Source organism: Panulirus ornatus, chromosome 40, assembly GCF_036320965.1.
Source record: "Panulirus ornatus isolate Po-2019 chromosome 40, ASM3632096v1, whole genome shotgun sequence".
Lineage (NCBI taxonomy): Eukaryota > Metazoa > Arthropoda > Malacostraca > Decapoda > Palinuridae > Panulirus > Panulirus ornatus.
Window position 1 is genome coordinate 16,444,799 of NC_092263.1, and position 27,847 is coordinate 16,472,645.

At 39.6% G+C, this 27,847-nt stretch overlaps 1 protein-coding gene across 2 annotated transcripts in view; it reads left to right on the forward strand.

Moving 5' to 3' along the window:
- Window positions 1–27,847, forward strand: part of LOC139761479 (uncharacterized) — a 57,938-nt gene that overhangs the window by 21,355 nt on the left and 8,736 nt on the right. The window contains exons 5-13 of one of the 2 annotated variants that reach the window (XR_011715522.1): window positions 3,533–3,715; window positions 5,662–6,612; window positions 8,947–9,135; window positions 9,432–9,551; window positions 13,175–13,296; window positions 17,162–17,288; window positions 19,023–19,210; window positions 23,849–23,954; window positions 24,436–24,549. Coding sequence is in view for 1 of the 2 variants with exons in the window: in XM_071685733.1 (XP_071541834.1) it covers window positions 3,533–3,715; window positions 5,662–6,612; window positions 8,947–9,135; window positions 9,432–9,551; window positions 13,175–13,296; window positions 17,162–17,288; window positions 19,023–19,210; window positions 23,849–23,954 (1,986 nt within the window). In the remaining variant the exon portion in view is untranslated. The remainder of the gene's footprint in view (window positions 1–3,532; window positions 3,716–5,661; window positions 6,613–8,946; window positions 9,136–9,431; window positions 9,552–13,174; window positions 13,297–17,161; window positions 17,289–19,022; window positions 19,211–23,848; window positions 23,955–24,435; window positions 24,550–27,847) is intronic. The other variant, XM_071685733.1, reaches the window with a different exon arrangement.

Sequence of the window (27,847 nt, forward strand, 5' to 3'; positions counted from 1 at the left end):
TTGAGTGATCGGGGCCTGAACATGCAGGAGGGTGAAAGGCGGGCAAGGAATAGAGTGAATTGGATCGATGTGGTATACCGGGGTCGACATGTTGTCAATGGATTGAATCAGGGCATGTGAAGCGTCTGGGGTAAACCATGGAAAGTTGTGTGGGGCCTGGATGTGGAAAGGGAGCTGTGGTTTTGGGCATTATTGCAGAGACTGAGTGTGAACGAATGGGGCCTTTGTTGTCTTTTCCTAGCACTACCTCGCACACATGAGGGGGAGGGGGATTTTATTCCATGTGTGGCGAGGTGGCGATGGGAATGAATAAAGGCAGACAGTGTGAATTGTGTGCATGTGTATATGTATATGTCTGTGTGTGTATATATATGTGTACAATGAGATGCATAGGTATGTATATTTGCATGTGTGGACGTGTATGTATATACATTGTGTATGGGGGTGGGTTGGGCCATTTCTTTCGTCTGCTTCCTTGCGCTACCTCGCAGACGCGGGAGACAGCAACAAAGCAAAAAAAAAAGAATATATATATATATATATATATATATATATATATATATATATATATATATATATATATATATATATTTTTTTTTTTTTTTCCAAAAGAAGGAACAGAGGGGGCCAGGTGAGGATGTTCCAAAAAAGGCCCAGTCCTCTGTTCTTAACGCTACCTCGCTAACACGGGAAATGGCGAATAGTTTAAAAGAAAGAAATATATAAATATTTTTCTATATTCGCATTTCCCACGTTAGCAAGGTAGTGTTAAAAACACAGGACTGAGTCTTAGAGGGAATATCCTCACTTGGCCTACTTCTCTGTTCCTTCTTTGGGAAAATTAGAAATGGGAGGGGAGGAATACCAGCCCCCTGATCCCTCCTCTTTTAGTCGCCTTCCGTGACATGCAGTGAATAAATCATCCCTGGGGATACGGAGAAAGATTACTTTCCACATATTCCCTTCATGTCACTGAAGATGAGTGAAAGGGATGGGAGTGGGGGGCTGGAAATCCTTCCCTCTCATTTTTACTTTTCCAAAGGAAGGAACAGAGAAGTGGGCCTAGTAAGGATTTTTTTTCTCTAAGTCTCAGTTCTCTGTTCTTGATGCTACCTTGCTAATGTGGGAAATGGCAAATAGGTATAAAAGAAAAATATAAAGTAAATGAGGTGGTCTTTCTTAGGGCATTCAGTTGCATGAGTGATCTTGGTTAAAAAAAATCTATCTAGGTGGAATTGATACTGGTTGAACATTGGTATGTTCATTTGGTATTTTATGTGATTTTAAAAGCTTGAGTTATTCAGTAATGATATGAATTAGTTTGCTAGTTTTCTTCATATAAACAGGCTTGACCATGTTGTTTTAACTCATTGTTAATGACAGAAAATCAACATTGAAGTATGAGACACTTTTTTCCATATAAAAACAATGCATGAACCATGGGGACATGTGGTAATTAGCTCAACCTCCCTTGTTAACCATAAATGGCTCAGCCCAGGAAATTTAGAGAGGTACCCAAGACTGGGGTTTATTAAGAAAATAAGAAAAGAAAATTAATCTCATCAAATGGTTGTAAATATTTAGAAAAGTCAGAGAAAAAGAAAAAACTCTGCTAAATTATCCATATTTATTGCAGTGCAGACATTTGAATTTGGCATACCAAGCAAACTTTTCTTATTGTGTGCTCTTTTTTACTGACTTATACACTTTTGTGTCTTCTCCATCTCCATTAATGAATTACTGATAAAAAAAAGAACTTTTTTCTGTGCTAACTGTACAACATCCACCAATTTATTGCCACCATAATTAATGCCCCAAAGACTATCCTTGATTAGCCATTTAGTGATGTAGGGAGTATACCAAGGCTTTATGTACCCCACTTGTGTTGTGTAGGTGACTCAAAAACTTGAATGTTTTGCTGGTACTAATTTAAGTCGCTTGTTACATAAGGCACTTTTTCATACTGGTAAGGCATGCCTTTGTGATTTAGGAAGGGAAGAGACAGTCAACACCATTATGGCTTGAGTCTCCATACCAAAGAATATACTAGTATGTAGGTAGTAGTTGGTAGGCAGTCAACAACCAGGTAGGTACATAACCAATACTACCCATGTGAGTATCAGGAGGGTTGGTGACAGCTGCGTAGTGAGCCAGCACTTAAGTGGTTGTCAAGTTGCACTCCTCTGACCCAGGTAACAGTCTTTTCTTTGTGCCTCTCCCACTTGGATTACTGGCATTCTGTCCCCAAATATACAATCTCTTTGTCAAGTAACACTTGACATAATTCACACACATCATTTTTCATAAACTCTAGATATTCTTGTGGTGAGCACTGTGTGCTAGCCCTGCCTTTTGGCAAAATGGTAGAAGATAGAAGTAGTAGTTAGAAACATTTAGGTAGGAACATTAAGTAGAAGTGGTACTTAGGAACATTTGGCAGAAGCATTAGGTAAAAGTAGTCAGCAGGAGCATTAGGTAGGAGCCTCTGCAGACATTGCACTAGAGTTGCCCTCTGCCATTGGCCTGTTAAGGATGAGGCATGTAGGCTAAGATGTGGCACTGGAGTTCTCTAGTTATGGAGACTGTTGCTGTGGCCACCCCTTTGAGGAAGTTCCAGTAGGGAACAGGCATCAGAGACATAGGTAGATAGATAAATAGATTGAGTCCTATAGAGGTTAATGTATTGACTCTAGCATGAGTATGGCATACTGAAAAGTTAGCTGTTTTACTTATAGCATGGCATGAGAGATTTAGTTAACTTCTGTTTTGCCAGGTCAGTGAATGTCTGAAGTGGAAGATTCAGATTCTTGAACTCAACTCGGATAATCTCATGTTGACTGGCTGCATGAGGAGTAGGTAATTACTGTGACAAGTTGATTTGAGTTATGTAGGATCTGTACTGTTTATCACTTTGGCAGTTCATAAGCACATCTCTCCATGGTTCAAATGCTGTTGATTAAAGTACAGAAAAAAATCTCTAACTGAAGTGAATTTTGTAAAGTGCATTCCTTATATTAATGCAAACTTCCCCTCTTAGCCATTTGAAAAGATGGTGCTGGAGTTCTCTAGTTATGGAGACTGTTGCTGTGGCCACCCCTTTGAGGAAGTTCCAGGAGGGAAGAGGCATCAGAGACATTGTTAGATAGATAAATAGATTGGGTCCTTTAGAGGTCAATGTATTGACTCTAGCATGAGTATGGCATACTGAAAAGTTAGCTGTTTTACTTATAGCTGGTCATGAGGGATTTAGTTAACTTCTGTTTGGCCAGGTCAGTGAATGTCTGAAGTGGAAGATTCAGATTCATGAACTCAACTTGGATAATCTCATGTTAACTGGCTGCATGAGGAGTTGGTAATTACTGTGATGAATTGACTTGAGTTATGTAGGATCTGTACTGTTTATCACCTTAGCAGTTCATAAGCACATCTCTCCATGGTTCAAATGCTGTTAATTAAAGTACAAAAAAAAAATCTAACCGAACTGAATTTTGTAAAATGTATTCCTTATATTAATGCAGACTTTCCCCCTTAGCCATTTGAAAAGATGGAAGCTACACTGCATAAAGACCTAATATCAGAGCTGGGACTAGCATCAGATAGTGGTATATTCATCACTCTCCATCAGCAGGGGATTGCCAGAGGTGTGCGAGTCACTGAAACTAGTCCAGATCAGATAGTTGTATCAGGCTCTTTAGTGGAGCTTTTAGCATCCCGGGTAAGAGTATTTTTTCTTTTTCAGTAAATGAAAATTTGTGAAATGAAGGTACTTCAGTTTTCAGACATATGAATGCTGAAAAGCTTTAGTAATGATGATATGAATTTATATATGTAGATATCCCTGGGGATAGGGGAGAAAGAATACTTCCCACGTATTCCCTGCGTGTCGTAGAAGGCGACTAAAAGGGGAGGGAGCGGGGGGCTGGAAACCCTCCCCTCTCGTTTTTCTTTAATTTTCCAAAAGAAGGGACAGAGAAGGGGGCCAGGTGAGGATATTCCCTCAAAGGCCCAGTCCTCTGTTCTTAACGCTACCTCGCTAATGCGGGACATGGCAAATAGTATAAAAGAATGAAAGATATAAGAGTAAGATGTGACTCAGTGTAAGCTCATGATTTTAAAAAGGGAGACTAAGTAATGATTATATGAATATTAAAGAGAAGGCATATGATAGTGTTGATAGAGATACTTTGTGGGAGGTAAGCTGCTAAAAGCAGTGAAAAGTTTTTACCAAGGATGTAAGGCATGTGTACGAGTAGGAAGATAGGAGAGTGATTGATTCCCAGTGAATGTCGGTATGCAGCAGGGGCGTGTGATGTCCCATGGTTGTTTTATTTGTTTATCATTGGGGTGGTTAGGGAAGTTAAAGCAAAACTTTTGGAGAGAGGGGCGAGTATGCAGTCTGTTGGGGATGAGAGGGCGTGGAAAGTGAGACAGCTGCTTGCTAATGATACAGCACTGGTGGCTGATTCAAGTGAGAAATTGCAGAAATTGGTGACTGAGTCTGGAAAAGTGTGTAAAAGGAGAAAGTTAAGAGTAACTGTGAATAAGAGGAAGGTTTTTAGGTTCAGCAGGGCTGAGGGACAAGTTAGTTGGGATGTGAGTTTGAATGGAGAAAAATTGGAGGAAGTGAAGTGTTTTAGATATCTGGGAGTGGACTTAGCCACGAATGGAACCATGGAAGCAGAAGTGAGTCACAGGGTGGGGGAGGGGGCGAAGGTTCTGGGAGTGATGAGGAATGTGTGGAAGGTGAGAACGTTATCTTGGAGAGCAAAAAATGGGTATGTTTAAGGGAATAGTAGTTCCAACAATATTATATGGTTGCAAGGCATGGGCTTTAGATAGGGTTGTATAAAGGAGGGGGGATGTGTCGGAAATGAAATGTTTGAGGACAAAATGTGGTGTGTACGTGCTTTTATTGAATATGTAATGAAAGGGTAAGAGAGCTGTGTGGTAATGAAAAGAGTGTGATTTAGAGCAGAAGAGGGTGTGTTGAAATGGTTTGGACATTTGTAAAGAATGAGTGAGGAAGGGTTGACAAAGAGGATATATATGTCAGAGGTAGAGGGAACAAGGAGAAGCAGGAGACCAAATTGGAGGTGGAAGGATGGAGTGAAAAGGACTTTGAGCAATCGGGGCCTGAACATACAGGAGGATGAGAGTGAATAGAGTGAATGTGGTACACCGGGGTCGACGTGCTGTCAGTGGACTAAACCAAGATATGTTAAGCATCTGGGGTAATCCATGGATAGGTCTGTGGGGCCTGGATGTGGATAGGGAGCTGTGGTTTTGGTGTGACAGCTAGAGACTGAGTTTGAATGAATGTGGCCTTTTTGTCTGTTTTCCTGGCACTACCTTGCTGAAGTGGAGGGCAGTGATACTGTTTCCTGTGGGGTGGGATAGTGACAGGAATGGATGAAAGAAAGCAAGTATGAATATGTACATGTGTTTATACGTATATGTCTGTGTATGTGCTTACTCCATCTTGACTACCATAAAAGAAATAGTATTCCAGATATGGATTGTTTGATTATTATTTCTGTCTTCCACCATATTTTGCATTGAGTTATCTTTATAAAATGTAGTCTCATTTTAATAATTACATACTTTTTCTGCTTAATTTTTTTAGATATTGTTTAGATTTCATTTGAGCTCATTTTCTTACAGGACATGATTCTTTTAGAAATACAAAAAATAAGAGGATTGCCTACCTCACCTCAAGCAAGTGTGCCTGGTGGAACACGAGAAGTTGGAATAATGTGTGAGTTGATTCCCTCACCACCAACTGCTCGTTATGCTTCCTCACTGGGTCTTGACCGTTCTGCCCGACGATATCATTCCGTCCTTTCCCGTCCACTCTCTCCAGAGCCTCGCCCACAGCGAAAACGGCCTCGAAAACTCTGGATGTCTCAGACTAAAGTCAGGAGTTCTGATAAGCAGCATATACTTAGGGGTTATAGTGAAAAAAATTTTGATAAGCCTTCACAAAATCAAACCTCCAAAAATATGGATTGTAATATTAAGATTGAAAAAGAAAGTGAAGACAAATTGTCTCAACACAGTTGCCCAGACCCTCAAGAACAGAATTCTAATGTAGAAATACTTTTCGGTGATTTAAAAACTGAACCTGATTGTGATAAAACTATTATTGTAAGTAATCTAAATGATGCAGAAGTTAAGGATATTAAGAGTGGCATTGATAGTGACTTTAGGTCTTTGGTTATAAGTAAGGCTGATGACAATCTTACATTGTCATCTATTACAAAATTGTCATCAATTACAAAGGATATTGTGTTCAAACCCATGGATAATAGAGGGATCCATTTCAGAGGATGTGATGGAATAGAAGGTATAAGCAATAAGGAAAATATTAATACTGATGAAATTCTTAATATAAACAAGACAAAAGAAAAAGATGAAGAAGAAGAGTTAGACATGGTTGTAGAAAATGACAAGATTATTTGTGAACCTGAGATAAGCATGTCTGAAAGTCTTGAAGAAGATCATTCAAGGAATAGCTGCCCTGAGGAAGTCAAATTCAAGTTTTCTTGTAAGATATGTTCTTATAAGAGCATGAGAGAGAACCATTTTCTGAAACATATGCAACTCCATGACAAGGTTAGTAGAATATACATACTGTATATATTTATTGATTTCTTGTATTTTAGGTATTGTGTTTATTTTTGAGAAGCCACTGACTTTCTATATCTTCAGTAAAGTTCATTATCATATGTAATGAGGTGTGCTTTCCACAAATTCTCCAATGCTCTCAGGATTTTTGCTGCTAACCTACCTTATGAAACACTTCAGCTCCCATGGTTCCATTCACTGCCATATCCACTTCCAGGGATTAAACCACTTGACAACACTCCCAAGTTCTATCCAGTCAATCTCACACTTCAAAGAACCTGTTTGTCTTCATTGAATTACCTAATAACCTTGCTTTTATTAACTTTTACTTTCAACTTTGTCCTTCCGCTCCCTCTCCCAAACTTAGACACAAGTATTGCAGTTTCTTATTTGAATCTGCCACCAGTGCCATGTCATCAATAGGCATCAACTGACACCTCTCAGGCCATCCCCACCCCCAACAAAATGCACACCTGCAACTGTCTCCAAGACCCTTAGATTTACCTCCCACCATCCCATATATCAACAAATTGAGCTACCATGGTGACATCACACACCTGACATTGCACACCCCTACTGCCAACCCACCTTCAAATGGAATTACTCACCCTTCCCTTTCCCTACACACATGCTTGCCTTACTCTCTCGATGAAAACTCCTAGCTGCTTCTAACAGCTTTCCTCTCACACCATATATTCTTAACACCTTCAACAGAACATTTCTATCACCCCTGTCAAATGCTTTCCTCATCCATGAATGCCACATACAAATCGTTCTGTTTCTCTTAAGTATTTCTTACATGCACCCTTGAAAGCAGACACTTCATCTGCTCATCCTCTGCCACTCCTGAAACTATCTGGGTCTATTTAATGTAATGCTCTGTGCATGCCACCACCCTCTCAGTCACCACTCTCCCATATAGCTTACTAGGTACACCCAACAAACATGTACCTTTATAATTGGAAAGGTCACCATTATCCCCTCTGGCTTCATACAGTAGCACTCTATGGGCATTCCACCAATCCTTAGCATGTCACCATGATCTATAGATAGTTTGAAAATCCCAACCAACCAGCCAACAACACAGTCACCCATTTTTTGAAGAAACTCAATTGCAGTACCATCCACTCCAGCCACCCTGCCACTTTCATTATATGCAAAGATTTCACTACTTCTTCCCTCTTTACCAAACCACTCACCATGCCTCCATTTTACATATTTCCTTGACCCAAACACCCAACACCTACCACCCTTTCTTGAGACACGTTCAGTAATCCTTCGGAGTACTCATGCTATTTCCTTCACTTGATTTCTATCTGCTACTGCTTCCCCATTTGCCCCTCTCACTGATGTTCCTTTTTGCTCTTTTGTTTTTCTTCACACTATTAACCTCCTTTCAAAAGTTTTCTTATTTTTCCTGAAGTTTGCTAATTTTCATTAACCTTAGTTCTCATTAAATGTATTTTTCAACCCCTGCACCTTCTCCTTGGGTTTATTCCACTGTCTCATGTACATTTTCCAGTCACTTGCACTCCCTTCCTGTAAGTAATGCCCATACACCACTCTTCTCTGTAACACTGTCAACCTTGTCATCCCATCACTCATTACCCATTCTCAAATGCCTGCCTCCCATCTTCAGCAAGCCTCACACTTCTCTAACACATGTCAGCATGGCATCTCTAAATACCATCCATTTCTCACATCACCATGCTCTATTTACTCTCACCATTTACCATACTATATTCAGTCTTTCCTTGTATCTCTTCACACAAGTGTCTTTTCTAAGCATATGAATTTTCACCATCTTTTTCTTTCCCGTATAGTTTTTTCTTTTCCGAAGGCCTTTAAAGTTCACTGTTGCCTTCAGACATCCCCCAGCTGCCCTTTTCTATGCATTATCCCACCATCTGCTGCTCTAGGCACTTTCACATTTAGGGATCTTTCTTTTTCATGCCCATTAATTAATACATGATATAATAATCCCCTCATACCATATTTCTTATTCCTTGTATGCTTATGTGTCCCTCTTTTTAAACTAGTTATTCCCGGTCATCAGTCATTTTTCAATACAAACCTTGCTTTATGAATTTGAGAGGGAAACATTTATTGATAGTCAGGAGGGGGGCCATGATCTTTGTTGTATGAGAGTATTTTTAAATCTCTGTCCAAGTGAATATCTTTGTACAGCAGTAGTAAATGGCAAAAAAAATTCATATTTTTTCAAGTGGCTACAAATTCCAGTGCAATGTTCTTAGATTTTCTTGATTTTGCAAAAAGAAGGTTTTGTCTCCACAGTAGAATTTGTACCACTTTACCTTGCAGGGTTTGGCATTGTATCGTTGTAATGAATGTAGCTTTGTGTCAATCCGTGCCAGTCATCTTCGTCGTCACAAGATGTCACATGCACAACAGGTTCTGAACTGTCATCTTTGTGCTTATACTTGTGATGATCAAAAACTGCTTACTAAGCATATGCGAGTTAAACACCAAACTTCGAAGCAACCAAAGCCTGTGAGTTTTATCATTTTGTACCATCTGACTTGAAAGTCTTATCTACATCTCTTTCTGGTTTTGCCATACATAACATTTAGAAAAAAAAATTGCATGCAGGTCATTCTGTAGTGTTCAAAGACGCAATGATTCAACCTTAAACGTATGTCAGTATCTTTAACCCTCTGTTTTTTAACTGTGATAAATAAAAGTGAACATATTCTTTATTGCATCTAATTCTTTCACTGTTTATAGTCAAATTTGTGTTATGGAAGTGAATTTAATGAAAGGAAAATTGTATAACCTTTCTCTTGCAGACAGGAAGTGTGTTTGAGTGTGATGCTTGTGATTATAAGACAAGCTGGCATTATGCCTTCCAGAGACACCGTCGGACACATTCATCCTCCAAGATGCTTGATATGCACACATGTCCCCAGGTAATAGAAAACAGAGATATGTACTATAAGTAATTCTTATGCTTTTGTGCTGTACTGCTTTTTGGTTATTGCCCATTCTACTAATTCCAATATTTGATGAATGTAATATAATTTACCTGTTTAGCCAGTGCTTTGTTTCTTTGTTGATTATAGTATGACAGATGTAGCAAAAGTTGACTGGTGAAGTTAGCATCATATGTTGCTGATATATGAAATCTTTTAATGCTGTACCATAACTTATGCCTCGCAGTCAAAAGATATGCACACCAGAACTTTTTGATTTTTAGGTTATTGAAACCCAAAATCTCTTTCAAGAAGTAAGCAGTTGAAGGAATGAATGGTTCCTTTACTCATGTGAGGTATTTGTAGATTCCATGTGTCACCCACAATTCTAATTAGCCAGCAGGAATGTCCTGAAGGCTGAGTTTGCTACTAGGAGATTACCATAGCAGGAGAACATTTCATACCCCAGATGGCCCTTCCCAGCCACTCTGTGGTGTAAGTAGATGATTTTGTGAGCTTCAGATGTTCATGACATCCAGCTATCAAATTTAAACATATTAGAAGACCTTGAAGAGTGAGTTTTGACATGATATTAGAGGAAGACAGTTTTCACGGACAGCAAAGGAAATTCAAAGTGAAAGGTGATGCATTTAGTTGCTGGGCATATGTTGAGTATAGAAATAGTGTTGGCACACAGAGATTAAAATATGAGCATAACACGGTTTAGATTCCCATGACATACTGGGTTTAAATAGCCTTGGTTGTTTAAATGGCTCATTATACATCTTTGATTCTTTCAAATCTGGCTAATTCTTGTTCCATTTCAGATGTGTTTTTGACATTGTCCCATTTGCTGGGGTTAAGTATTAACTGTACACATTTCCCCTCTACTCATGAAGCAAAAATGCATTGTGTCATTCATGTATGTTTTATTTCTCTCTTTAGTTTCTCATATGAGCTTTAGAAAAATTCTCAGGAATAATCTTTAGGAAAATCAGGATTAGGACCCTCCATCTCTGTGCTTCCAAGTGGCAAGTGCTGGCCTTCCCCACTTGTTGTAGCTCGGGCTCTCACATTTCAGGCCTGCTATAGCCAGTTAGAGACTGCCACAGAGATGACTTCATTGAGCCACTCATCCGTAACATCTCAGCAGCCCAGAATTTTCAGATAACACAGTGACAAGATGCGCTTTATCAAAACAGGCTTTCCATTTCTTGGATTATTATACATCTTTCAATTTTTTTCTTTATTTACATTACTGTTTAGTAAAGAGATTGATGTACTTTACTGTATATGTGCTGATTTCGTCATGTTGTTGGATGTATAGGTGTTGCTAGGTTCTGTCAACAAGAGCTTACACAAAAAATGAAAAATCACCTTTGGTGAGGCTGCATTCTATGCATTATTGAGAGTTCTTCATCAAAGACCTTATCACTCCAAAGGAGTTTACATTTCCTTGCTACAGGAAGTAGTGCATCCTTAGGCTGCCTGAGCCTTTAAAAAGGTTTTTCCTAATATTAGGAGTGTTTCATAGATATTGGTCATGGCTGATTTGAGTGAGAAACTGCAGAGGTTGGTAACTGAGTTTGGAAAAGTGTGTGAAAGAAAGTTGAGAGTAAATGTGAAGAGCAAGGTTATTTGGTTCAGTAGGGTTGAGAGACAAGTTAATTAGGATGTAAGTTTGAATGGAGAAAAATTGGAAGAAGTGAAATGTTTTAGATATTTGGGAGTAGACTTAGCAGCAGATGGAACCATGGAAGTAGAAGTCACAGGGTGGGGGAGGGTGTTTCTGGGAGTGATGAAGAATATGTGGAAGGAGAGAACGTTATCTCAGAGGGCAAAAATGGGTATGTTTGAAGGAATAGTAGTTCCAACAATATTATATGGTTGCAAGGCATGGGCTATCCCTGGGGATAGGGGAGAAAGAATACTTCCCACGCATTCCTCACGTGTCGTAGAAGGCAACTAAAGGGGACGGGAGCAGGGGGCCAGAAACCCTCCCCTCCTTGTATTTTAACTTTCTAAAAGGGGAAACAGAAGAGTCTGTATTGTGTATTTATATATATATATATATATATATATATATATATATATATATATATATATATATATATATATATATGTAAATCATAGGGTGGGGGAGGGGGCGAAAATCCTGGAAGCCTTGAAGAATGTGTGGAAGTCGAGAACATTATCTTGGAAAGCAAAAATGGCTATGTTTGAAGGAATAGTGGTTCCAACAATGTTGTATGGTTGCGAGGCGTGGGCTATGGATAGAGTTGTTCGCGGGAGGGTGGATGTGCTGGAAATGAGATGCTTGAGGACAATGTGTGGTGTGAGGTGGTTTGATCGAGTACGTAATGTAAGGGTAAGAGAGATGTGTGGAAATAAAAAGAGCGTGGTTGAGAGAGCAGAAGAGGGTGTTTTGAAATGGTTTGGGCACATGGAGAGAATGAGTGAGGAAAGATTGACCAAGAGGATATATGTGTCGGAGGTGGAGGGAACGAGGAGAAGAGGGAGACCAAATTGGAGGTGGAAAGATGGAGTGAAAAAGATTTTGTGTGATTGGGGCCTGAACATGCAGGAGGGTGAAAGGCGGGCAAGGAATAGAGTGAATTGGATCGATGTGGTATACCGGGGTTGACGTGCTGTCAGTGGATTGAATCAGGGCATGTGAAGCGTCTGGGGTAAACCATGGAAAGTTCTGTGGGGCCTGGATGTGGAAAGGGAGCTGTGGTTTCGGGCATTATTGCATGACAGCTAGAGACTGAGTGTGAATGAATGGGGCCTTTGTTGTCTTTTCCTAGTGCTACCTTGCACACATGAGGGGGGAGGGGGATGGTATTCCATGTGTGGCGAGGTGGCGATGGAAATGAATAAAGGCAGACAGTGTGAATTGTGTGCATGGGTATATATGTATGTGTCTGTGTGTGTATATATATGTGTACATTGAGATGTATAGGTATGTATATTTGCGTGTGTGGACGTGTATGTATATACATTGTGTATTGGGGTGGGTTGGGCCATTTTCTTTTGTCTGTTTCCTTGCGCTACCTCGCAAACACGGGAGACAGCGACAAAGCAAAATAATAAATAAAATACATGTAAATGCTTATTTGAATATGTATGTATATTTGCATGTATGGCCTTTATGTATATATATATGTATATGAGTGGATGGGCCATTCTTCGTGTGTTCCCTGGCGCTACCTCACAAGTATGAATATGTACATCTGTATGTATGTAATGTCTGTGTATGTATATGTATGTGTATGTTGATATGCATATGTATGTATATGTGTATATGTCACTATTTATGTATATATAAATGTGTGTATATGAGTGGATGGGCCATTCTTCAACTGTTTCGTGGTGCTACTTCACTGACACGGGAAACAGCAATTATGTATAATGAATATAAATGTATATAATTTTTATACATGTATATGGTAGCTTATTTATTCCCTTATATCAGACAGTGATGTACATTTTCAACCATTTGTATTAGTTCAGGTCAGATTAGATTTAGCTGGATTACATATTGAGTGTAATAGTAGTTTAAAAGCAGTGTTTCCTTATCACTGGCAGCTAGTTAATACTTTGTGTTTCTCATTAATTAGTGTCCCTACAAAACCATGCGACGAGAGCACTTCCTTCGGCACATCAAAAATGTCCACCAGAATTGCCGGCCATTCTTATGTGATATTTGTGGCAAAGCATTCAAGAGACAGGATGCCCTGAAGTAAGTATGAATATTTAGTACTGTATTAAGTTTGTGTTAGCAAATTTTTTTCTATACCTAGTTGACCCTCTCACCTGTGTTAGAAACAAATGAAGACTAGACTCATGTTCACACATCCATACTCTCACTGTCATGAGAAGTATATACCTTTACTTTTTTTTAACTTCATGCCCTATAATCCCTTTCTATGAAGCTCCCGTAGCACTCGGGAAGCTGATCATATCCACCAGATGTAACCACAGGTCAAGAAGTGTGATGATGATGTATGTGGGTCTTTGTAGGATAAGTATGGGACAGTTAAGGAGGACCTGGTCTGTGTCTTCAGTTTTGAAGTTACATCTTAGGCATGAGAAGTCTTGTGATATGAAGTGCTCATAGTGAGCATATTGAGAAATGTAAAAATTTCCAGAAAATTCAATTAAGTTTTAGCAGTTTTGAAATAAGATAACCTGTGAACTAATGCAGGTAATTTATTAATTTTTCAGTTGTAGTTCCTGACCTCTAAATCATAACTATACAAACAAAAAAGAAGTTTAATACATTTTTTTAGGGAAAACATTACATAATAATGAATTATTATATTTATTATCCCTGGGGACAGGGGAGAAAGATACTTTCCACATATTCCCTGTGTGTCGTAGAAGGCGATTAAAAGGGAAGGGAGCGGGGGCTGGAAATCCTCCCCTCTCATTTTCTTTTTAATTTTCCAACGTGGGAAATGGCGAATAGAATGAAAGAAGAAAGAAAGACTTATCATAGGGTGGGGGAGGGAGCGAAAATTCTGGGAGCCTTGAAGAATGTGTGGAAGTCGAGAACATTATCTCGGAAAGCAAAAATGGGTATGTTTGAAGGAATAGTGGTTCCAACAATGTTGTATGGTTGTGAGGCATGGGCTATGGATAGAGTTGTGCGCAGGAGGGTGGATGTGCTGGAAATGAGATGTTTGAGGACAATATGTGGTGTGAGGTGGTTTGATCGAGTAAGTAATGTAAGGGTAAGAGAGATGTGTGGTAATAAAAATAGTGTGATTGAGAGAGCAGAAGAGGGTGTTTTGAAATGGCTTGGTCACATGGAGAGAATGAGTGAGGAAAGATTGACCAAGAGGATATATGTGTCAGAGGTGGAGGGAACAAGGAGAAGTGGGAGACCAAATTGGAGGTGGAAAGATGGAGTGAAAAAGATTTTGAGTGATCGGGGCCTGAACATGCAGGAGGGTGAAAGGCGTGCAAGGAATAGAGTGAATTGGAACGATGTGGTATACCGGGGTCGACGTGCTGTCAATGGATTGAACCAGGGCATGTGAAACGTCTGGGGTAAACCATGGAAAGTTCTGTGGGGCCTGGATGTGGGAAGGGAGTTGTGGTTTCTGTGCATTATTACATGACAGCTAGAGACTGAGTGTGAACGAATGGGGCCTTTGTTGTCTTTTCCTAGCGCTACCTCGCACACATGAGGGGGGAGGGGGTTGTTATTCCATGTGTGGCGGGATGGCTATGGAAATGAATAAAGGCAGAGAGTATGAATTATGTACTTGTGTATATATGTATATGTCTGTGTGTATATATATGTATACGTTGAGATGTATAGGCATGTATATTTGCATGTGTGGATGTATATGTATATACATGTGTATGTGGGTGGGTTGGGTCATTTCTTTCGTCTGTTTCCTTGTGCTACCTCGTTAACGCGGGAGACAGTGACAAAGCAAAATAAATAAATAAATGATTATTTTAGAATAGCACTTCTGCCTAGTCTAGAAACACTACTGTATCTTTTCCAATATCTGTAACTCTAACTATAGTCCCTTAACTAACAGTTGGTCTGTTGTTTAAGCTAACATCATTAACTAAGGTCCAGAATAACCTGATGAGTGGCTTTCAAAGAGGTAAATATTTGTAGTAGTGATGTAATCACCAACATACTTTAGCAAGTGAAAATCTCCCTTCCTCACTAACAGTTCCAAACTTCCATAACAGAAAGCACACATTTGCAAAGCAGGAAGTTGATAGATATAAATCTGATGTATTTTTTGGATGGGAAGATATTACACTGTTTATAGAGGAAAGGGGAAAGAAGAAGAAATATTTATCAGGATATTACTTGAGATTATCCCTGGGGATAGGGGAGAAAGAATACTTCCCACGTATTCCCTGCATGTTGTATTAAAAAAGGGGGTGACTGTATTGTTGACTGGTTGGTAAGGTTATTTAATGTATGTATGACTCATGGTGAGGTGCCTGAGGATTGGCGGAATGCGTGCATAGTGCCATTGTACAAAGGCAAAGGGGATAAGAGTGAGTGCTCAAATTACAGAGGTATAAGTTTGTTGAGTATTCCTGGTAAATTATATGGGAGGGTATTGATTGAGAGGGTGAAGGCATGTACAGAGCATCAGATTGGGGAAGAGCAGTGTGGTTTCAGAAGTGGTAGAGGATGTGTGGATCAGGTGTTTGCTTTGAGGAATGTATATGAGAAATACTTAGAAAAGCAAATGGATTTGTATGTAGCATTATGGATCTGGAGAAGGCATATGATAGAGTTGATAGAGATGCTCTGTGGAAGGTATTAAGAATATATGGTGTGGGAGGAAAGTTGTTAGAAGCAGTGAAAAGTTTTTATCGAGGATGTAAGGCATGTGTACGTGTAGGAAGAGAGGAAAGTGATTGGTTCTCAGTGAATGTAGGTTTGCGGCAGGGGTGTGTGATGTCTCCATGGTTGTTTAATTTGTTTATGGATGGGGTTGTTAGGGAGGTAAATGCAAGTTTTGGAAAGAGGGGCAAGTATGAAGTCTGTTGGGGATGAGAGAGCTTGGGAAGTGAGTCAGTTGTTGTTCGCTGATGATACAGCGCTGGTGGCTGATTCATGTGAGAAACTGCAGAAGCTGGTGACTGAGTTTGGTAAAGTGTGTGGAAGAAGAAAGTTAAGAGTAAATGTGAATAAGAGCAAGGTTATTAGGCACAGTAGGGTTGAGGGTCAAGTCAATTGGGAGGTGAGTTTGAATGGAGAAAAACTGGAGGAAGTGGAGTGTTTTAGATATCTGGGAGTGGATCTGGCAGCGGATGGAACCATGGAAGCGGAAGTGGATCATAGGGTGGGGGAGGGGGCGAAAATTCTGGGGGCCTTGAAGAATGTGTAGAAGTCGAGAACATTATCTCGGAAAGCAAAAATGGGTATGTTTGAAGGAATAGTGGTTCCAACAATGTTGTATGGTTGCGAGGCGTGGGCTATGGATAGAGTTGTGCGCAGGAGGATGGATGTGCTGGAAATGAGATGTTTGAGGACAATGTGTGGTGTGAGGTGGTTTGATCGAGTGAGTAACGTAAGGGTAAGAGAGATGTGTGGAAATAAAAAGAGCGTGGTTGAGAGAGCAGAAGAGGGTGTTTTGAAGTGGTTTGGGCACATGGAGAGAATGAGTGAGGAAAGATTGACCAAGAGGATATATGTGTCGGAGGTGGAGGGAACGAGAAGAGGGAGACCAAATTGTAGGTGGAAAGATGGAGTGAAAAAGATTTTGTGTGATCGGGGCCTGAACATGCAGGAGGGTGAAAGGAGGGCAAGGAATAGAGTGAATTGGAGCGATGTGGTATACCAGGGTTGACGTGCTGTCAGTGGATTGAATCAAGGCATGTGAAGCGTCTGGGGTAAACCATGGAAAGCTGTGTAGGTATGTATATTTGCGTGTGTGGACGTATGTATATACGTGTGTATGGGGGGGGTTGGGCCATTTCTTTCATCTGTTTCCTTGCGCTACCTCGCAAACGCGGGAGACAGCGACAAAGTATAATAAATAAATAAAAATAATATATATATATATGTAATGTGTGTTGCCTCATCATTTAACTACAGTTTTTTATATAATTATCAGGCAACATCATGTGTCACACTATCAAAGTCTGGCAGATGGTAGCAGCGGACAAGCCGGGCCATACGGATTTTTATGTCATATATGCCAGAAGGTCTGCAGATCTGCTGCTTATCTCAAAGAACACATGGTAGGTTTTCTGTGTTTTTATGACTCATGAGTCTTAGAGAAATGAGTAAAACTACTTCTCAGTACCCTAGCAGTTTCATGTTAGTATTAGATTATTCAGCTGCATTTCCTCCAGAGGCAGATAGACAAAAGATGTCTTGTGTTTGTTCTAGTGTAAATATGTTTCCATCTGTAGGTGGGATACATGCTGTTTTTCTCTTTCTGTTTATTTTCATTTTTTTTTTCCAAGTTTGGATCCTTTTTCTGTTTTTCTGTTCCAGCTTATGGAATTTATTTCTCTTTTTAAGGGGAAACAGAGGAAGGAATCAGATTAAGATTTTTTCTGTAAGGCTCATCCATCTGCTCCTAACACTACCTTGCTTGTGAAGGATGTGATGAACATGTATGAAAAAGATTTTTCTTTCCAGAGTAATGAAGATGATGCAGGTCAGGTCAAATGCACCTCCACCGAAGGCTAGTAGTATCAAGGGAATGGTTAAAATGTAGTTGCAGTTGGGTCTTCTTTGAAAATGAGGTTGTAGTGAAGAATGCCTGTCCACTGATCCTGAAGGGTGTAGTGAAGATGGCATTTGAATTTACATTTAAGGGTATGGTGAAGATGGTCTTTGAACTTATCCACAAGGGTGTAGTGAAGATGCATTTGATGATATCTACCTCCAGTTCTGAACATGTTCGGTGTTTCCAGCTACCTAATTGTTATTACATTATTATACCGGGTAGGGAAAGGGTTTTACACTTATAGGGCCTGATCATTACGTATTTCTATCCTTTCTAAGATGATACTTATTCTCATAAAAATCCAGAAAATTTTTAACTTATGGCTTATGTCTCCTTCCTTCTGAACCCATGATGCTTAGAAAGTTTCTCTGAGCCAAGAGCTCATATTACTGCTTCCTGATTGTTGTTCTCCAGCAGTACAGGTCTGTAGTTTAGGTAAACCTCCCTATTATCTTCCCAAAAGAAAAGTACTATGTTTATTTTCTTTCACCCAATATGCACAGAAACCTTTTCATATTGAGTTTTTCAACAATGTCTCAACAACTTCTTTGGGCTAATTTCTACATTTGTAGAAATCTTGTTTGGTAGTGAGGCAGAAAGAAAACACAGCTACCTACCTGGGTCAGAGGAGTGCAACTTGACAACCACAAAAGTGCTGGCATACTAAGCAAATGTCACTAACCCTCCTGATACCCAGGTAATTAATATACCTCCTCTGTCGTTGGCTGCTTACCAACTTCTTCCTCACTTTCATGTGGTCTATTGGCATTCTGTCCACAAACATGCAATCTCTTGTCATATGTAATGTATGACAACACTTAACTCATGCAGTCATTCTTCGTAATGCTAGTTTTCCTACAGTGAGCACTATATGCGAGCCCTGCCTTTTGGCAAAATGGTTGGAGAAGTAGATAGTAGTAGTAGGTAGGAACGTTTAGTCAGGAGCATTATGTAGAAGTAGTAGGTAGGAGCATTAGATAGAAGTAGTCTTTAGGAACATTATGTATGAGCCTCTGCAGACACTGTGCTACACTTGCCCTCTGCCAGTGTTAAGCGTGAGGCAGTAAAGGCTAAGAAGTGGCACTGGAGCTCTTTAGTTATGGAGACCTTGTTGCTGTGGGAGGAGTTCCAGTTGAAATAAGCATCAGAGATATAGATAGCTAGACTTGATTGGTATTTGTTGAATGAGAGTGTACTAAAATAGCAGTTTTTTTAGAAGGATGTTTTTACTCTCCAGGCCACCCATTCTGAGGAGCGATCATTCTTGTGTGAGGTATGTGGAGCCTCATTCAAAACACGCTCTGTTCAGAGGAATCATGTCCAAACAATTCATCGACGACCTCGTTCATTTACCTGCCCAGCTTGTGAAAAAAAGTTTAATACTAAGTTTGCTTTACGTCGACACATGAAGCAACACGATATAACGTGAGTTGGATTTAAATCTTTATTTCTAATTTATTGCTGAATAAACAAATCAGAGATAACTGAAATGAATGTTTATTGCAAACTGAAATCAGCTTATTGCTAACTGAAAATGTGTAGGATATATATACATTTGAGTAATTGTCAGCAAAACTTTGTTCTAACAGTACAGGGAAATAGTGCAGATGACTGGGAGAGGTATAAAAGAAAGAGGCAGGAGGTCAAGAGAAAGGTGCAAGAGGTGGAAAAGAGGGCAAATGAGAGTTGGGGTGAGAGAGTATCATTAAATTTTAGGGAGAATAAAAAGATGTTTTGGAAGGAGGTAAATAAAGTGCATAAGACAAGAGAGCAAATGGGAACATCAGTGAAGGGGGCAAAAGGGGAGGTTATAACAAGTAGTGGTGATGTGAGAAGGAGATGGAGTGAGTATTTTAAAGGTTTGTTGAATGTGTTAGATGAAAGAGTGGCAGATATAGGGTGTTTTGGGTGAGGTGGTGTGCAAAGTGAGAGAGTTTGGGAGAATGATTTGGTAAACAGAGAAGAGGTAGTGAAAGCTTTGCGGAAGATGAAAGCCGGCAAGGCGTTGGGTTTGGATGGTATTGCAGTGGAATTTGTTAAAAAAAGAGGGTGACTGTGTTGTTGACTGGTTGGTAAGGATATTTAATGTATGTATGACTCATGGTGAGGTGCCTGAGGATTGGCGGAATGCGTGCATAGTGCCATTGTATAAAGCCAAAGGGGATAATGGTGAGTGCTCATATTACAGAGGTATAAGTTTGTTAAGTATTCCTGCGAAATTATATGGGAGGGTATTGATTGAGAGGGTGAAGGCATGTACAGAACATCAAATTAGGGAAGAGCAGTGTGGTTTCAGAAGTGGTAGAGGATGTGTGGATCAGGTGTTTGCTTTGAAGAATGTATGTGAGAAATACTTAGAAAAGCAAATGGATTTGTATGTAGTATTTATGGATCTGGAGAAGGCATATGACAGAGGTGATAGAGATGCTCTTTGGAAGGTATTAAGAATATATGGTGTGGGAGGCAAGTTGCTAGAAGCAGTGAAAAGTTTTTATCAAGGATGTAAGGCATGTTTACAAGTAGGAAGAGAGAAAAGTGATTGGTTCTCAGTGAATGTCGGTTTGCAGCAGGGGTGTGTGATGTCTTCATGGTTGTTTAATTTGTTTATGGATGGGGTTGTTAGGGAGGTGAATGCAAGAGTTTTGGAGAGAGGGGCAAGTATACAGTCTGTTGTGGATGAAAGGGCTTGGGAAGTGAGTCAGTTGATGTTCACTGGTGATACAGCACTGGTGGCTGATTCGGGTGAGAAACTGAAGAAGCTGGTGACAGAGTTTAGTAAAGTGTGTGAAAGAAGAAAGCTGAGAGTAAATGTGAATAAGAGCAAGGTTATTAGGTACAGTAGGGTTGAGGGACAAGTCAATTGGGAGGTAAGTTTGAATGGAGAAAAACTGGAGGAAGTGAAGTGTTTTAGATATCTGGGAGTGGATTTGGCATTGGATGGAACCATGGAAGTGGAAGTGAGTCACAGGGTGGGGGAGGGGGCGAAAGTTCTGGGAGCGTTGAAAAATGTGTGGAAGGCAAGAACATTGTCTTGGAAAGCTAAAATGGGTGTGTTTGAAGGAATAGCGGTTCCATCAATGTTATATGGTTACAAGGCGTGGGCTTTAGATAGAGTTGTGCAGAGAATGGTGGATGTGTTGGAAATGAGATGTTTGAGGACAATATGTGGTGTGAGGTGGTTTGATCAAGTAAGTAATGAGAGGGTAAGAGAGAGGTGTGGTAATAAAAAGAGTGTGGTTGAGAGAGCAGAAGAGGGTGTATTGAAATGATTTGGTCATATGCAGAGAATGAGTGAGGAAAGATTGACAAAGAGGATATATGTGTCAGAGGTGGGGGGAACGAGAAGTGGGAGACCAAATTGGAGGTGGAAGGATGGAGTGAAAAAGATTTTGAGCGATTGGGGCCTGAACATGCAGGAGGGTGAAAGGCATGCAAGGAATAGAGTGAATTGGAACGATGTTGTATACCGGGGTTGCTGTGCTGTCAATGGATTGAACCAGGGCATGTGAAGCATCTGGGATAAACCATGGAAAGTTTTGTGGAGCCTGGATATGGAAAGGGAGCTGTGGTTTCAGTGCATTATACATGACAGCTAGAGACTGAGTGTGAACAAATGTGACCTTTGTTGTCTATTCTTAGTGCTACCTCGCGCGCATGTGGGGGAGGGGGTTGTCATTTCATATGTGACGGGGTGGCAACTGGAATGAATGAAGGCAGACAGTATGAATTATGTACATGTGTATGTATGTGTATTTCTGTGTATGTACATGTGTCTATACGTTGAAATGTATAGGTATGTGTATGTGCGTGTGTGGACATGTGTGTATGTACATGTGTATGTCGGTTGGTTGGGCCATTCTTTTGTCTGTTTCCTTGCGCTACCTCGCTGACACGGGAGACAGCGACAAAGTATCATAAATAGATATAGATAAATATTAACATATATTTTTCTGTTTATCTGTTGTGTCTTGGCTTGTTTTACTGATGCCCGTTTCCTTTGGGAACTCCTTGAGGAGATGGCCATGGCAAAATTGTCTTCATAACTGTTCTACTCCATTGCCTCTTCTTAGCCTTAATGCCTCACCCTTGACAGGCCAGTGACAGAGGGCAACTCTGGCACAGTGTTTTCAAAGGCTTCCTCCTAATGTTTCTACCAACTACTTCTACGTAATGTGTTCCAGCCTACTACTTCTACCAAATGCTCCCAGCTAATGCTCCTACTCATTGCACTACCTAATGTTTCTACCTACTGCTCCTGCCTAATTTTTCATTGTACTACTTCAGTGTATTGCTCTTGCCATTTTGCCAAAAGGCAAGGCTGGCACATTGTGCTTACCACAGGAAAATCTAGATTACGAAGAATGAGTTATGTGAGTTAAGTGTTGTCTGGTGTTATGCATGACAAGGAGAGACTATGTCTGTAGACAGAATGGTTTGTTTTCCTTTAATTCATATTGTGAATCCTCATTTTACAAGGATAGACAATGTTGTGTACATACTCTAAAGGTTTTAAGCATCTCCCATGGAGTACTTACTAGTAGGGCCTGATTTCTTATTTATTTTTTCCTCCATTCAGTGTCTTAAGATAACTCATTCCTTTGTACAGTTGATACAGCACACCAACACTTGCTAGTATAATTCAGTCCTTTGTATAATTAATTCAGTCCTTTGTATAATTGATACAGCACACCAACACTTGCTGGTATATAGTGTGTTCATCCTTGCATTAGCAGACGGACATTATGAGTTGCTGAACACTAACAACACTGTGGCAGTGAATTGGCTGCATAAAAGACCCTTGGTAATGTTAGAATCATTATTAAATCTGTTGATGATGCTCAACTTTTGCACACTGACAAATACTGTAGACAAAGATGTTTAGTTATCATCCCATTTCAAAAAATATTTGATAAGAAATCAGTGAATTAACTCAACTAATATTTCATTTCAGAATTAGATATATTTTTCATGTTTATGTTTTTAAAAGCCCTTCATGTAAACTCTTTTTTTTCATTATGGTGATTATGTTTCATTAAAAACTAACAATAATGGTGACAGAGGACATGAAATGTGTGATTTTGTTTCCTGTGCGGGTTGACAAGATCAGACGATATGGCCTTTTATGTAATTAGTTGTAGATAAAAAAAAATTTGTTGTTTGTATGTGTCAGAATCTCCTTATTTATATGTTTATCCTAATTTCCTTTCACCTGAGATTACTATGATTGGTACATATTTGCATGTGCCATATCGTTCTCTATGAAAAAAATCAGTAGGTACACTTTAAGAACAAAATGAAAATACATTACATATTATTGGTTATCTTTAGTATTCATTGTACTTGATCACTGTTACCTGCTTCAGTGAGGTAGCCCAGGAAACAGATGAATACCCATCCATTCATATACACACATATATACATACATGCCCATACACATACATATACATATCAACATATACATATGCATAAACATGTCCATCCTTGTTCATCCATTCCCGGAGCCACTCCACCTCACAGGAAACAGCATCACCACCCCCTACGTCAGTGAGGTAGCGCTAGGAAAACAGACGAAAAAAAGCCAAATTCATTCACACTCAGTCTTTAGCTGTCATGTGTAATGCACCGAAACCACAACTCCCTCTCTACATCCAGGCCCCAAAGACCTTTCCATGGTTTACCCCAGACATTTCATGTGCCTTGGTTCAGTCTATTGACAGCACATCGACCCTGGTATACCACAGTTCACTGTATTCCTTGCATGCCTCTTACCCTCCGGCATGTTCAGGCCCTGATTGCTCAAAATCTTTTTCACTCCATCTTTCCACCTCCAATTTGTTCTCCTGCTTCTCCTTGTTCCCTCCACTTTTGACAAATATATCCTCTTTGTTAACCTTTCCTCACTCATTCTCTCCATATATCCAAACCATTTCATCAAACCCTTTTCTGCTTTCTTAACCACACTATTTTTTCAAAATTTTTATATGAAATTTCATTGTAGAATATGTGGTAAAGCAACAATCATGAAGTTTATTTACACTAGGTTGATGCTGAGAGTCATTACAGAATTGATGAAGGTGAGGAGTTGCCAAATATAACAAGGAGTCCAAGAATTATTAGTAGCCCAGGAATATGTGACCTCCAGCAGAATACTGGACCTATGAGTCATACTGTAAGTGAATAAAAACCTATTTTAGTGTGCTAAGAATTTCTGAATTTAGATCAGTCTGTGTTAATTGACCTTAGCTTCAGCAGGGTAAGTTTGAGGTAGTAGCTGTAGATTAGCTGTTAGGTGCTCTTTGATTTTAGTTGTTTTTAGATGCTATTTTCAGTTATCTTGAGGTAGCTGAAAGTTGGTATGCAGTTTGTGAACATTAACTTTTTTTCTAGCTTAGATTTTTTGTTTGCATCATTCTTGATTCAGTAGCTATACACTTGACTCATTCAAAAGTAAATATGATTTTTGGTAATATTTTGTAGCACTTAAATTTGGAAGCATCTTCTGGAAGGTTGAGAAATGTTCATTATGATAATCAGTGTACATTTGATTCCTTAGGTTTCTAATACTCAAAGAAAGATTCAGGGGAGTCCTTCAGAAAGGAAGGGACTAAATGCAAGTTTTCCTTGGAAACTAAAACCTTTACAATTGGCAGGGAACATAGTCATCTGAGAGAGAGTGTCGTTAGGCTGAGAACTGGAATTCAGGGTTCTTTATTTGTTGGTTCATCCTTCCCATCATCTGTACAAGAGGAGGCAGAGAAAAAGAGGTATTTGCATTCCTTCTCTTTCTCAGTCTCCCCATCCCCCTTGTTCCCTCAATTGCTAACTCATAGACTCTCTTAGTTTATTCTTTGCTTATCTTTTCAATGTATCAAAACCATTGTAATGCACCCTGGTCAGCTTGTTCAGTGAGACTGCACTTACTGTCACACCTTACTCTTGAATTGCAGTCATTTTATGTATGGTCAGCCACCTCACACCACATGTCCTCAGGCATTTCATTTCCAACATGTTCATCATCTTATCTTTTTCATTCATACAACACTGTGAAGACTAGAATGCCTTCAAACATACCCATATTTGCCCTAAACAACAATAATATCTGTTTGTGCATGTTCCGTGATGCAGTTTTATTTGTCCCAGTATGAAGTACAGTACTGATCACATATCTGAGGAGGATCTTCCTCCACCCCTGTTAGCTAGAGTGGAATCAAAAGCGTTCTGTCTCTAACATTTTCATATGGGAGAGGGCTGAGTCCTGTCGATACCAGTAAGTTGTATGAAGCATGTACAGCCAGTACTCAGGTGTTTGTAAATGTTTACAATAATTACATCCAGACCATGATATACCAGAGCCTGATTTGTGAAAATGCTTTTGAAAATTTTATTTGGGAACCATGCTTCAGTTTCCGCATAAAAAAAGTCATTGGTTTCTATGCACCTCATTATATTTGATTAAACAAAATAAAGTACAAAATTTGTTGTGAGTATTACTCAAAATTTCTGTAAATTATCATCTTAAAAGTGTTCATCGCATCATTAGATGGCAGCACTTTTATTGCAATTACTTGTGAAATGCTGGCATGGGCATCTGGGAGCAGTATGTACAGCCAGACCATAAGTTACTATTACACCTTGATGTGATGCATTTCAAACTGAACACTCATTCCTGGTCATCACAGGGTTGGTCAGTACTATTGAAACATCATTGCATCATGGCAAATGACAAAAATAGTGTCACTGGTAGCTCCACATATTCATACATAAGGAAAGTAAAGTTATCAGTGTGAAGCCAGATGTGATATCTATGTTTGGAATTTTTCATTTTGTCATATTGTTCAACAATTGGATGAAAGTAATTTATAGTCTGACTGTACTTACGCTGGCAGTGTTTTACACTGATCATGAAACTTGATAAGTAATTAATGAATTGACATCATTTCTTGCAACATTTATGAATGACAGTAAGTGAATATAGTGTTTTTCTTGTATCTTTTGACAGTAAGTGAATATAGTGTTTTTCTAGTATCATAGTGTAAACAACATTGTTACCAACAGACGTTATATTGATGGTTGGATGTTACTTCATAATTGGCTGGTATGGTCCATGTAAAATTAGAATTCTTTAAGGAATGATATATTGACTTTCAAAAGTAACAGAAAATATGCAAATATATGATATTACCTTGATGATGGCCTGGTTCAGTGCTTATTGAGCAGGGTACATGTTGTGGATGAAATGTTTGACAGCTCCTGATATTCAATCTCTACTTCAACATCAGCTTGAGGATGAGAGTAAGGTTGAGGTTGAAGGTGTGTTTAATGATGGTTTTGAGGATGAGATTGAGGGCAGTTTTGAGGTTGTAGGTGAGTTTGAGGGGCAAGGTTGTGATGGGGGCTTAGGACGGTGTTAAGGGTGAATTTGAGGTGGGGGTGATTTTGAAGTTGAAGGTTGTATATATATGCTCACTCATCTGTTCTTTTCACTTCTGTGGGAAATAGCAAATATATATGAAAAAAGAAAATACATATTTTTTTTTCATACATATTTACCATTTCCCACATTAGTGAAGTGGTGTTAAGAACATATGACTAACCATTAGAGGGAAAATCCATACTTGGCCCTCTTCTCTGTTCCTTCTCCTAAAAACTAAAACAGGAGGGGAGGATTTCCAGCATCAACAAAAGAAGGAACAGAGAAGGGGCCAAGTAAGGATTTTCCCCCCGAAGGTTCAGTCATCTGTTCTTGACGCTACCTTGATTACACAGGAAATGGCGAATACATGTGGGGAAAATACATTTATATTATTATACTTGATCGTCATCTCCTGCGTCAGCGAGGTAGCGACAGGAAACAGACAAAGAAGAATGGCCCATCCACTCATATACTTATATTTTTATTTATTTTTTTTTTCAACATACAGACATATACATATATTCACATGTACATATTCACACTTGCTTTTCTTTTCCAATGTTACCCAGCCCCACAGGAAACAACATCACTATCCCCTGCTTCAGCGAGGTAGCACCAGGGAAACAGACAAAAAAGACCACATTTGTTCACACTCAGTCTGTAGTTGTCATGTGTAATGCACTGAAACCACACCTCCCTAGACACATCCAGGCCCCACAGGCCTCTCCGTGGTTTACCCTAGATGTTTTACTTGCCCTTGTTCAGTCCATTGACAAGACGTCAACCCCAGTATACCACATCATTCCAATTCACTCTATTCCCTGCACGCCTCTCACCCTCCTATATGTTCTGGCCCCGATCACCCAAAATCTTTTTCACTCCATCATTCCACCTCCAATTTGGTCTCCCGCTTCTTGTTCCCTCCACCTCTGACACACGTATTCTCTTGGTCAACCTTTCCTAAGTATTTCACACTCAATCTTCAAAGCAAATACCTGATCCACACAGGCAAGGCAGCAGGTCTGGATGGCATTGCAGTAGAATCTATTAGGAAAGGGGTGAATGTGTTGTTGATTGGTTGGTAAGGATATTCAGTGTATGTATGGATCATGGTGAAGTGCCTGAGGATTGGTGGAATGCATGCATAGTGCCATTAGACAAAGGCAAAGGGGACAAAGAAGTGTTCAAACTCCAGAGGCATAAGTTTGTTGAATATGTTCAAACAGAGGCATAAGTTTGTTAAGTATTCCTGGGAAGTTTTATGGAAGGGTATTGACTGAGAGGGTGAAGGCATGTACAAAGCATTAGATTAGGGAAGAGCAGTGTGGTTTCAGAAGTGGTAGAGGATGTGTCAGTCAGGTGTTTGCTTTGAAGAATGTGTGAGAAATACTTTGAGAAACAGAAGGATTTGTATGTGGCATTTATGGATGTGGAGAAAGCATATGATAGGGTTCATAGAGATACTTTGTAGGTGTCACAAATATTTGGTGTGGGAGGAAAGTTATCAGAAACAGTAAGGAGTTTTTGTAGAGAGAGAGAGAGAGAGAGAGAGAGAGAGAGAGAGAGAGAGAGAGAGAGAGAGAGAGAGAGAGAGAGAGAGAGATTAAAAATTGAGTCTGTGGAAGGGATGTGCGATGTCACCATGGTTG